Source organism: Schistocerca serialis, chromosome 2 (genome assembly GCF_023864345.2).
Source record: "Schistocerca serialis cubense isolate TAMUIC-IGC-003099 chromosome 2, iqSchSeri2.2, whole genome shotgun sequence".
Taxonomy (NCBI): Eukaryota; Metazoa; Arthropoda; class Insecta; order Orthoptera; family Acrididae; genus Schistocerca; species Schistocerca serialis.
The window spans coordinates 213,195,990-213,208,372 of record NC_064639.1 but is presented as its reverse complement, the minus strand read 5'-3'; the positions used below and the strand labels follow the sequence as shown (position 1 = coordinate 213,208,372).

Genomic DNA, 12,383 nt, shown 5'->3' with positions numbered 1-12,383 from the left:
GGTGGCTCACTTTCACATGAGAAGCACTACACGCAGGCAGATGGCGTACGCATGATCCGTCCCTGTGAGTAACGGGGTGACGACAGGAAGGGCATGCGACCAACCCTCAAACTAACCGTGCCAATTATTTAATAACCATGCCGAAGTTACGGCGATGCGGGACAAAGGCATAACCAAAAAAGAAGAAGAAGGGGAAAGATTAACATCGAGAAGTCACTTTTTCGTCCATTTTCTCCGTATTGATCTTTTCCTTTTTGTAACTTCACAAGTAAGGGCACTAGACAGAATAATTATCTTACAAGAAAATTTGCTTAGTTTGGCCAAGGCCAGGAAACACTCTGCACTCTCGGACTGTTGATTCAGGATTGTGCGAAGAAACCTGAATTGTGGTTGGAAGATGTACATCCGAACTCAGTATTGCAGTCCAGATGTACAGACGGTCATTGTAAACATGGTCTGCTCAGATAAACCTGAGTATATAGAGGGACGTTACGCCCCCGGCTTAGTCGACTATTTCCTTAACATAATTAATTTGAACTGTCGTGTAAGGGTAATTAAAGGAGAGAAGTTTTGTAAACGTTGTGCTAAAACTACGATTACAATTCTATGTAAACTGAGTCCTTGCAAGCGCGGTAGTTTCGTAAAAAGAAGGCCAGACGAATGAAACGATTTAATTGTCTACTTTTGCAGTTGAAATTAGCATTAATTTGAGGTAAAATATACGCAAACGTGTAAGTGCAAGAACAAGACTTCGTTTTAATGTTCAAGAACGATTTTAGTCGATATTTCACACGTTGGCCTTGCATTGTAGCTTACGTGGCTTCTGTAAGGCAATTTGTGGCTGTTTTCTGGCTTGACAGACTGCAAGTGTCCTATATCAATTTCTTCGTCTAGGCTTCACGTACACGACTGTCTTATATTGTAAACAGTTATTTTTTACTCTATGTGTATTAGTTTAGGGCTGAAACGTTCAACTAGTGTCAGTTGCAGTTACCTATTCAACGGCTTAAGGTGCGGGTGGGAGGGGGGGGGGCACAAAAGTTTGATTTTCTGTATTTCATATAAATATTGACAGAATTTTAAAATTTTAAATGCTGCCATAATCTAGTCATTAAGAGATATGTATATTCTTATGTTAAATATTTAACTCAATAAGCTATGTATTAAAGTTTACGTCTTGAGACATCGTGACTCATGGTGAGCAAATTACCTAGCCTGTATTCACCCAGCATTTGAGAGTAAGTGCACTGATCGACTTCCATCAAACTTTATACGTAACTTCAAATTTTTTGTAGACTTTTTCCCGGTTACATCCACATAAACTATTGAAAGGGTAGCGGTTCATACCTTACTAAATGCTTGTTGTTCATGTGGTAAAACATCAGCATCAAGCATGACGTTTTAATTCATTATTCCGTTATTACTAACTCCATTCGCTACCCACTTTGCGGACGGTACCCATATACACCTTTGATGATAGAATTGTATCACCGTATAAAACACAGTTTATGACAAAAGTGTTTATTACTTTATGTCATTTTTAAAGTAATCAGAGGTTTGAAGCTGTTTTATACATGAGAGTTCGAGTCTTTAAACAGTCGGCGGTGGAAGGGAGGCATTGGTAATGAACTAATTGAAGAGTTTGATCACACAGGTCACGAACAAGTAAATTATTTTGGGTTATACAGGGCGATTTCTTGATGCTGTTACATACTTTCTGGGCTTATGGTGAAGGATAAATGTATCAGTTTGAGGTAAGGGACACTGATCCGGCAAAGACCTAGTCGAAATTTATAAGCGAAAATCTTGTGAAACCTCTGACAGTGGAAGCTCTTTGCTTCCCATATTTTGAGAGAGGGCAGTAACGACTAAAACAAGAAAAAATTTTATAGCAAGCAGAGGCTCTCAAATGCGTAGCTAAGTGCTGTGGACACTTGGTTGGTAGAAGACCTCAGTTCCAAACAAGCAAAGATGATTAAGTGCTCATAGCTCTTAAGGTATGCAAAAGTCCATGTATACTAGAAATTTTTTCTTGTTTTGGCCTGTACTACCACCTCCCAAAATATGGAAAGCCAAGAGCTTTCAAGAGAAAAAGTCCATAGTCTGAGATATCAGAACGATTTTCGCTTAAAACTTTCAACTCGGTATTTTTCGGATCAAGGCCCCTTACATCAGATTGATTCATTTACCTTTCTCCATTATCCCCCAATGTTTGTAACATCGTCATGGAATCACCTTGTAGTTTGTTAGGCAGGAAATATCCCTGTCTGACTACGACGGAGTTTCATCTGCCCAGTTACCATGGTTGAGACAAGTTATGTGAACAGCATGTAGTAAGTAAGAATGCAGAGTTTCGTGAAAGTGACGCAGAATAAAACGTACCGTAGTTGCCTCTTGTGACGTCACTGGTGCTAGCGATGGCTATGTATGGGCGTATGTTGGTTTCACTTTCGATGCACCACATTGACATGCAGGCCGCCGTCCCTATGAAAAGTGTTGTCAGCGACTTTTATTTTAGTTGCTTCTTTAATTACACTGTCCCAGAAACCGCTGGTGCGAGTCACGACAGAGATGTTGTCAAATTTGATCCAGTAGCCGTTTTCAATAGCATGCGCAGCTAAAGCGGAATTTTGGGGCGGTGTAGGCGATAAAACTTCCATGCGTCTGCCTGCGTTGTTCTGCATTATCCACTGTTCGTCCGACCCAAGACTGGTCGCACACTCAACGTGTTTTTTAAACCCCAGGTGTTCTAAAATAGTCACATCTTCAACTGGTCTGAGTAACTGTTGGATTTTCGACGGAGGTCGCCTGAAGATCGATTTGATTTTGTGTCTCTTCAGCAGGCTACTTATCGGCATGGCAAGCTTCTTTTCCTGCTCCTCGTCGATAACCTGATTGCTACTTTTACTTAAAATGATTTCATTCATTTGGTGATAGTTGTAGCCGTTATTCCTGAATACCTAGCGTATATAGCTCACCTCAGGGGCCAGCTTGTCGGTATCTGATGTTCTTGTATCACAGCTTCTGTGGCGGATGGTGATGGCTGATGGCATGCAAGTACAGATCGGTGTGTGCAGGTTTCCTGTAGACGCTGTGGCCAAGGCAAAAAATGGAAATGAGCGTGTGGCACCGTTGGCCGGGAGGCCCCTAGTCGGGAAAGCACGGCCGTCGAGTGCAAGTCTTATTTCATTCGACGCCACATTGTGCGACTTGCGTGCCGGCGACGAGGATGAAATGATGATGAGGGCAACACAACACCCAGTCCCCGAGCGGAGAAAATCTCCAACCCGGTCGGGAATCGGACCAGGGCCTGCTTGCATGGGAGGCGAGCACGTTACCACCCAGCTAAGCAGGCGGGCTGTGGCCAAGCCATTCATACCTTTCAGAATGACGAGATCACACAGGGAATACCACAAAACATTCCCCAGACCATTATTCTCCCTCCTCCGGCCTGGACACTTCCAACAATTTTTGCAGGGTCTTCGCTTTCAGACGATTCACGCCGTGCACGCCAATATTTATTTATTTAACCTGATCAGATTAGGGCCATAAGACCCTCTGTTACATCAGACCAGTGTTTCACACATGCAGCATTTCACACATCAGAGTTACATCATGACAATAGTTTAAATAAGAAAATTAGATTACTCTAGTGACAGTATGAAGAAAGAGTGATGACTAAGACCTAATAAAGTAAATGCTAGCAGTATTTTACAACAGGTGCTATACATACAAATTATGATAAAAGCAATAATAATAACAGTAAAAAATATCAAATAATAATGATAAAAATGAGAAAAATTGGCAATAGTAATGAAGATTTGTGCAGATGTACATTAATATCTTGGTGTGTAAAGTAGATGTTTACTAGTATAGCGAGTTTTGGGGAAGGGAGATTTAAGGAGGGGGAAAGAGGGAAGTAATGAGGTGAATTGCATTCATGTACAGAGGAACGCATTACTGTTGCTTAAGTAGACATCTGTTATCTCAAAAGGCCACCTGTATCCACTCGGTGAAAGTCCAATTGCGATAGTGACGTGCGTATTCCAGCCTTCGTCGCCGATGAACAGCAGTCAACGTGAATACATGAGCCAGACACCTAATGCGGAGTCCCACACGCAGCAATGTTCGTTGAGGAGTTGGTAGCTCCTTGGTTCATCTGAGTGATAAATTGCTCAACAGTCGCACGTCTATCCGCCCGCACGTATCTTCCCAGTCGTTGTTTACCACTGTCATTTATGGCCCATGGTGCACCACAGTTGCCTCGACGCTGATTTAGGATACTACCATTTTGCCATTCACGGTATATTTTAACTATGGTAACAGGCAAACAATTTAAAAACCAAGCGGTTTTAGAAGTGTTTCCATCCTTGGCTCGAAACCCAATTATCATGCCCGTTTGGACGTCAGATAATTCGCTCCATTTCCACATCAAGTCAACGACTGCACTTTTATCCACTTCCTCTGAGACGCTTTGTACAGGGTGTTACAAAAAGGTACGGCCAAACTTTCAGTAAACATTCCTCACACACAAATAAAGAAAAGATGTTATGTGGACGTGTGTCCGGAAACGCTTAATTTCCATGTCAGAGCTCATTTTAGTTTCATCAGTATGTGCTGTACTACCTCGATTCACCGCCATGATTTCATACTGGATACTCTACCTGTGCTGCTAGAACATGTGCCTTTACAAGTACGACACAACATGTGGTTCATGCACGATGGAGCTCCTGCACATTTCAGTCGAAGTGTTCGTACGCTTCTCAACAACAGATTCGGTGACCGATGGATTGGTAGAGGCGGACCAATTCCATGGCCTTCACGCTCTCATGACCTCAACCCTCTTGACTTTCATTTATGGGGGCATTTGAAAGCTCTTGTCTACGCAACCCCGGTACCAAATGTAGAGACTCTTCGTGCTCGTATTGTGGACGGCTGTGATACAATACGGCATTCTCCAGGGCTGCATCAGCGCATCAGGGATTCCATGCGACGGAGGGTGGATGCATGTATCCTCGCTAACGGAGGACATTTTGAACATTTCCTGTAACAAAGCGTTTGAAGTCAACGCTGGTACGTTCTGTTGCTGTGTGTTTCCATTCCATGATTAATGTGATTTGAAGAGAAGTAATAAAATGAGCTCTAACATGGAAAGTACGCGTTTCCGGACACGTGTCCACACAACATATTTTCTTTCTTTGTGTGGGAGGAATGTTTCCTGAAAGTTTGGCCGTACCTTTTTGTAACACCCTGTATACCCTCCATTGTTAGTGCTGCCACCTGCTGCTTCTGAATGGTTACTGCACGATGACGAAGAATATAGGCGGTGATCGCATTAATGTGACCGGAACATGCAATTGCTTTTAGCTGCAGTGACTAAATGAAACAGTTACACAATGTCCATAAAGTTTCTTACGTACTTTCATGCATGTGTAGATGATTTAAAAACGGTCGGTTGACCAACACTGGTTCTCTGCGAAGAAATATACGATACACCAGCTTTTGATGGTACCATGATGCTGTTATTTAAATACACTGAAGCTGTGCAGCATTTTTTTACAGAAAATAAGTAATTAATCCTCTCTAATAAACAGCCTTGAGTAGCGTGGCATGTGTAAAAATTTCTTTCTTTCTTTGTTCGCAGAGTCCAGTGTATCAGGTGACAGAGTCATCTGAGAGTTCCACCAGCTCCGTCAGCTCGACGAGCTCGACCACTCCGAGCACATCGACGACCACGGTGAGGCCCACGTATTACAGGACACCGACGCCAGTGCGCAGCGTGCAGATCCTGGACCCTGGCACAGATCCCGCCACTGAGGGCTCCTCCAAAAGGTCCGTGGACGCAGCCACAGACACCAAGGGCAAGAGGGAGGCCAGCCAGGGCGCTGCTGCTGCTGGTTCTGACCATAAGGCTGGAGAGGAGGCTATCGAGACGGCTGTGGACAGCGCCATTGAAACAAACAGTCAGAAGGCGGTGGGCAGCGTCACCGAAACAACTAGCGAGAAGGCGGTGGAAAACACGACAGAGGCAGCCAGCGAGAAGGCGCCGGTGGCTTGACGACAGCGCGCGTCAGCGCAGCACACGAACCTTCGATTCCAGCAGGGATCAGATGAACTCCCAGCTGATGTAATGGAGCATAGGAGATGCTCTACAAGTATTTTTTTTGTCCTCATGACATACAGAACTTAATTATGTCACCAATGCCGGACACAAATCCAAAGATGCTCTCTGCTTTTGTCTCCTTGTAACATTAGTTCTCTACGGCTAGCATAGTTTAGTTCCTGTAATATGAATTTCAGCAGTAAGGTAGAATTACCTTTACGAATCAGTCGTATAAGGACCTACCGTAGAAACAATGTTAATGGAAACAAGCGTAGACTCTGCTTATATCGAAGACTCAGCAAGTGTTGCTTTAAAGTAAACCGACTGAAGTATTTAAAATTGCGATGTATTTCCTGAGTGCTGCAATGGTTCTTCTATTAACTGCACTATGACTTATTTTGCTTGGCTCAGCACTACCTTAAGTGACCCTCACACATTATCTTAAAGACTTGTACACAGCTCAGTTCACTTGTACTTATTCTGATGTGCCTGGCGAATTACCAGTTGGATTTGGTGAACGTTTCCCATTTTTGACGTTATATCAGGATCCTTCAAAATTTTTGTGTTCAACAATCCTCAAACTGATTTCTTATCACAATTTTTGTCCTGTACGTTAGATATAACGTATGAATCACAGCTTATTGTTATTGCTTGCTTTTGTGTACATTTTTGTCAACAATGTGCAGAAAAAGACTTCCTATATGTACTTCTGTGCTGTGAACATGTTTGTTTATATAGAAGTACGTGAGTTTTTTAATCATCTGCATTATAATTTTCTTTAGCACTACCCATTACATAACTATGAAAAAAGAACCAAAAACTGTTATTCGATAGGAAGTACGACACGTCCCTGTAATTCAAATGGAAAATTGTCAAAAAAAAATGGTACTGTGACGCTGAACTTGTAGATCACTAAGTATTTATTGTCACTGTACTGGTGTGATACGTAAGTTAGTAATTTTATATAATTTTTATACTTTTGTACATGACACTATATGTGAATAAATATGACATATTTCTATTATTTGCTGTTCCATTTTTATCCTGAAAGTGTGCCGAGGTGCAGTTCAGTTACTGTCTTCCATGACGACAACCAACCTCGGTTTGATGATGCAATTATATTACCTTCGAAAATAGGAGAATGTGCAGCTTATTCTTATCATTTGGTTCTTATAGTGTTAGCGTCTCCAGGAACGGTACAGAAGTATAGAATATAATTGGGTTAGGTTCATCATGAGACCTGATAGTCTAAACGCCCTCGGTAGTTGATTAATGCTGGAGAGCCGTTATTCATTTCCCGTTTTCTTTTTTGCCCAATTTTTAAGACGTAACACTCAGTCAATAGCGAGAGAAGTAGTCTACCTCTCCCCATTGGCAAATAGTTTCTAATCGATGTATGAGAACTCTACCCACATAGAATCTGTATGTGAAGTAGGCACATTGTAATGTACTGACTTCAAAAAGCAAGAAGACATAACTTGTAATACTGACGCTTTTCTCAGATGATGAAAATGTGAAATCAGCTCAATGTAACAAAATTTAATTTAATTTCATTTAACAGCGATAAAAAAAGTTTGCGCTAATCAGTATCCAACAGAAGCTGTACCAGACTAACAATAGAAATATTAATCTGCTCTGTACGTAAGCGTTTTGTTAAAGGAAATTTGAATATGTTGTTCTACATACAGAACCATCTCACAATACCTAACAATGTATATTATAATGAGGCGTTACTGTTCGAGCACTGAAATGGAAGGTTTCAGATTTATTTGCTACACAGATGATTACTCCCAACAATGGTAAAATCAAGTGAGTCGCAATGAACGTCGCACTTCAGTTGCTAAGCAATGGTCATTTTATAGAAGTTGCTAAATTATTTGGGTTATATGGAGAAGTTTTCGAAAGTGCATTGTTACCGAACACGGTCTGTTAGCAAGCTCGTTTCGAATCGCCGAAAGTATAGATGCACAACATCCTAACATGGAGTATCGCCATCCCAGCAGCTGCCGATGTGTGGGCCAGGTAGAATGGCGAGGGCCACGCTTCAGTCTGGAACCGCGCGACCACTATCGTCGCAGGTTCGAATCCTGCCTCGGGCATGGATGTTTGCGGTGTCCTTCGGTTAGTTAGGTTTAAGTAGTTGTAAGTTCTAGGCGACTGATGACGTCAGATGTTAAGTCCCAAAGTGCTCAGAGCCATTTGAACCATTTGAACGGCGAGGGAAGAGGCGCCCCACCTCGGCATTCAGATATACGGTTGGATCACCGCAGGTACCAACAGTTGCAGATGCTGCCATGCAAACTGTAAGTACATTCAACCGCGACGCGCTAACAAAATGCGGGTCAAGACAATTTTGCGATAATAGCCGTCGACGGTCAAGAAGAATTTGCGATACTGACCCTAGGCTTTGAGCACGGAGGTTCTGAATTTCATTTCTTTACGTTGTTGTTTGTTAAATCATTTTCGATGGTTAAGAGAGAAATTATATTTTTAATCTCTGTTGTGAAAGAGAAGTAAGATACTGTCTACTCTGTCTCGGAGGAAGTGATAATATTTTATTCATTTAGCAGTCTTTTATCAGTCTTTACAATAAATACTTTTTTAGTCCGAACTGTTTATCGTGTCGCCCATTACTGCTGTAATACTTTCTACGCGATACTTGGTTCGTTTTCATACCGATAAATAATTAAAGTTCTTCTTTTGGTAATCATTTTTATTTACTACTGCGCATATTTGAGAACTGTGTATCACTGTCTCCACTTTAGTTATGTAGCTAAAGTGTAATTTTCCGATGCTAATTACGATTTATTTACGACATATAAATTTTTTAGTTCGTAGTACGCGCCAAGCTGACCTATACAGCTGTACAACTTGTTTTTACGGTAATCGATTCGTTTTATTTCCAATAAATTTTCCTTTTATTTATGTACGATTGATCATAGTGGTAATTCGAACTATTTTTTCTTCCGTTGAAGATAACTCCAATCAGACAAACTGTCTGTGACGTGAACGTTTCAAAATATCGTCAATAATATGACGTTATAGTCGCCATATTATTTACGTCGTCTGTTATGCGTTCATCACGTCGGTGGTCAAAACCGACGGCTTGTTTCGCAATTTCCTCTTTATCCGCTGTCGGCTTTGACCAGTGACCTAACGGTAATGATTGCCGTGACGTCACTTTATGGTCTGTATTTTTAATTTAATTTCTTTATAGTGTTATTTCCTGTCTATTTTGTCGGCTTCGTGAGATAGAATATTATGTTTCAGAGGAAATTATGATACTTAGTCGATTTCTCAGTCTTCTTCTGTACGATAAATATACAGAAGGTGTGACAGACAGGCATGGCCATACTTTCAGGAAACATTCCTCACGCAAAGAGAAATAAAATGCGTTCTATCGAAATGGGTGCGAAAACGCTTTATTTACATGTTAGAGCTTATTTTTTACTTATCTTCATAGTTAAATTAATTACGGGAAACACGGAAACAGAACGTACCAGCATTAGTTTTTCTTACCCGAAATGTTCAACATATCCTCTTGGTTATGTTCGGTAAGAATGTACAGCAAGTTGTAATTCTTCGGTCCACCGCCAGTGTTCGTTATTCCAACTGAACGAAGGTCATCTTGATATGTGACTCACTCGTAGCATCAGGCATATACCATCAACTGTTTAGTGTTCATCACGGACTGAGCAAGCACGTAGCGTCAACTGTTTCGTGGTCATCATGGATCTGGTTTCCGTAATAATTCAATGGAAGTGCACACAATTGCTGAGTTCGCAGATACCCATTTGCTGTGAGGGTTCGCAGATAATAGCGGCCATGGAGCTCAACGTTTGTATCGGGAGAGATTTCCAGAACGACAGTACCCTGAGAGGAGGACATTTGAAGCAGCTGATCGTCGTCTTAGGGACCATGAGACGTTTAAGCCTAATACTCGCAGTTGGGGGAGGGCTAGAGGGACGAGGACACCTCAATTTAACGAGGAATTTCACCGTGCAGTTGACTATAACCTTAATGCCAGCATCTGACAGTTAGCTGCAACAAGTTATGTTGACCCCATGACTGTTTGCACAGTGTTTCAGGCATCATCAGCAGCTGATTTTTCGGCACGAGCACGCTTCTGCGTATGGTTCACTGAACAATGCGTCAACCCTCACTTTTGTGAAAATGCGCTATTCACGCATGAGGGTTCGTTTTGAAGTGAATGATTAATTTCTTGAAGAGTTGTAGAAATTCAGCTCTGACATGGAAACAAAAGGTTTCCAGGCCAGTGTCCTCCTAACACATTGTCTTGCTCATGTTTGAGTAATATTTCCAGAAACTTTGACCATTGCGCCTGGAGTATCTTTTAAATCGGCACCGCAGTCTCCCCACAGTTATAGGACTTTTTCACGATTTGTTTTCTTAACAGTTCTTTTTGTAATAACTATTTCGCTTGATTCCTAATACAGACAGATATTCCTAAAGGCTTATAGCAGTCTCCACTTGAGTTGTAATTACGAAATGTATTTTCAGATAGCAACTATAATTACCTTACGATGTTTTTACTTTAGTTCGTACCGTGTGTCAGAGTCTCTACTAAAAATCTAGAGTTATTTTTAAGGCCCTCTATTCGTATTTGACCTGTTAAATGTCACTCTTAGTGACACGTAACAAAGCATCATAACTGTTATACGAATTTCCTTCCAGATGCAGTGAATTCTCGTAATCCAAACTGAATATGTTATTTACGTTTCAAAATATAGACTGTGATGCGCGTTGTAGTTCACTACGGCAGTGGTCTAATCAAACAGCTAATATCACAGTCTCCACTTACAAAAAAGTCGTAGATCCTGCAATGGACACTGAGATTCAAAACGTGGAACCTAGCATGCACGGGAAAAGACGAGGTGATGAGGAAACAGGTAGAGAAGAGATTGGCAGTAGAAGGGAAAATGACAAAAAAGGAAGCAAGAATGGTAAGGTAAAGACTACCGTCGTGTAACAGGGGCTTAACGTCGCGCTAAGTCAAAATTCGGTTACCAACAACGGTGCACGATCGAAGCAGCTACATAAAGTAACAGACAGCAGTCCGTGAAATGCCAGCCTCTGTGGCCGAGTGTTTCTAGGCGTTTCAGTCCGGAACCGCACTGCTGCAGCGGTCGCAGGTTCGAATCCTGCCTCGGGCATAGATGTGTGTGATGTCCGTAGGTTAGTTAGATTTAAGTAGTTCTAAGTCTAAGGGACTGATGACCTCAGATGTTAAGTCGCATAGTGCTTACAGCCATTTAGTCCGTGAAATTTGGAATTTAGCTCAAAGCCGCCCACAATCTTCCTGCATAACGGTGCAAAAGCGTGGCGCCCTGCGACGTCACTCTCGAGTCGGCGAAGCTTCAAACAGCTAAGTGTCATCACACGTGCAAAAAAGGCCAGTGATCAGAAGTTCATGTGAAGTGTAAGGTGGATCAATAAAGTCACATAGGCACCAAATTTCCCTAAAATTGTTCAATGGATAGGTCGTCACACAACCTTCTTGTGCACAGTTCAGGCCTTCTTTTAACACCACTGCGATGAAGGTTAGAACAGCGGCGCCCAGCTTTGATATCACTCGATTATCAGTGGTCGAGGAAATCATTGCAGACTCATCGCCGTTTATAATCGACGCGGAAAGGTCTTAGTAGTTACCAAAGAGGGTGTCAATGAAACCACCCCTTCTCTTGGGCGTTCATTCACACACACTTTGTGGCCGAGAACGCCTGCTCTCAGTATGATGAGCAACAGGGCGATGTTTCTGACAGCTGTCGACGCTAGTGACTATTCACGGGCGCTGCAACGCTCCTCTAACCATTTCTTCGACCAACGTCCCCACTGAACGTGATCGCTCCCCTTTGGAGTGTAGTGCGACAGCAAATTTTGGTCTGGTGTGTAGGATGGAACCACTAGGGGCCGTCAGAAACCACTCGACGAATTTTAAATGTGATCCGAAGCAGCAAAGGGTGCTTACACTTTTTCATCCCTCCTGTTTTACGCTCTCCTATGACTGATCACGGAGGGGAGGGACATTGGCACATGCGTGAGTACAACGGCAAAGGGTCTTTCTAAGGCCCCCCGGTTGGGCAATTCCATCGTTAGCACCCGCCCACATTTATTGATAAATTAAAAATGTGACTTTACGGAGAAAACCTGCGAATAGTCCTATACATCTGGAGGTAGGGAACCACTTGACACTCCTGCAGGTATCAAGCATTATTCGCATGTTATCTCTATCAACGCACATTTTTAAACTAATTTAAAC

At 42.2% G+C, this 12,383-nt stretch overlaps 1 protein-coding gene across 1 annotated transcript in view; it reads left to right on the top strand.

Moving 5' to 3' along the window:
• The window catches only part of LOC126455848 (uncharacterized), a 111,320-nt gene extending 104,327 nt beyond the window's left edge, over positions 1-6,993 (top strand). The window contains exon 11 of the mRNA XM_050091609.1: positions 5,645-6,993. Within this exon, the coding sequence (XP_049947566.1) occupies positions 5,645-6,058 (414 nt within the window). The 3' untranslated portion in view covers positions 6,059-6,993. The remainder of the gene's footprint in view (positions 1-5,644) is intronic.
• The last annotated feature ends 5,390 nt before the right edge of the window (positions 6,994-12,383 follow it).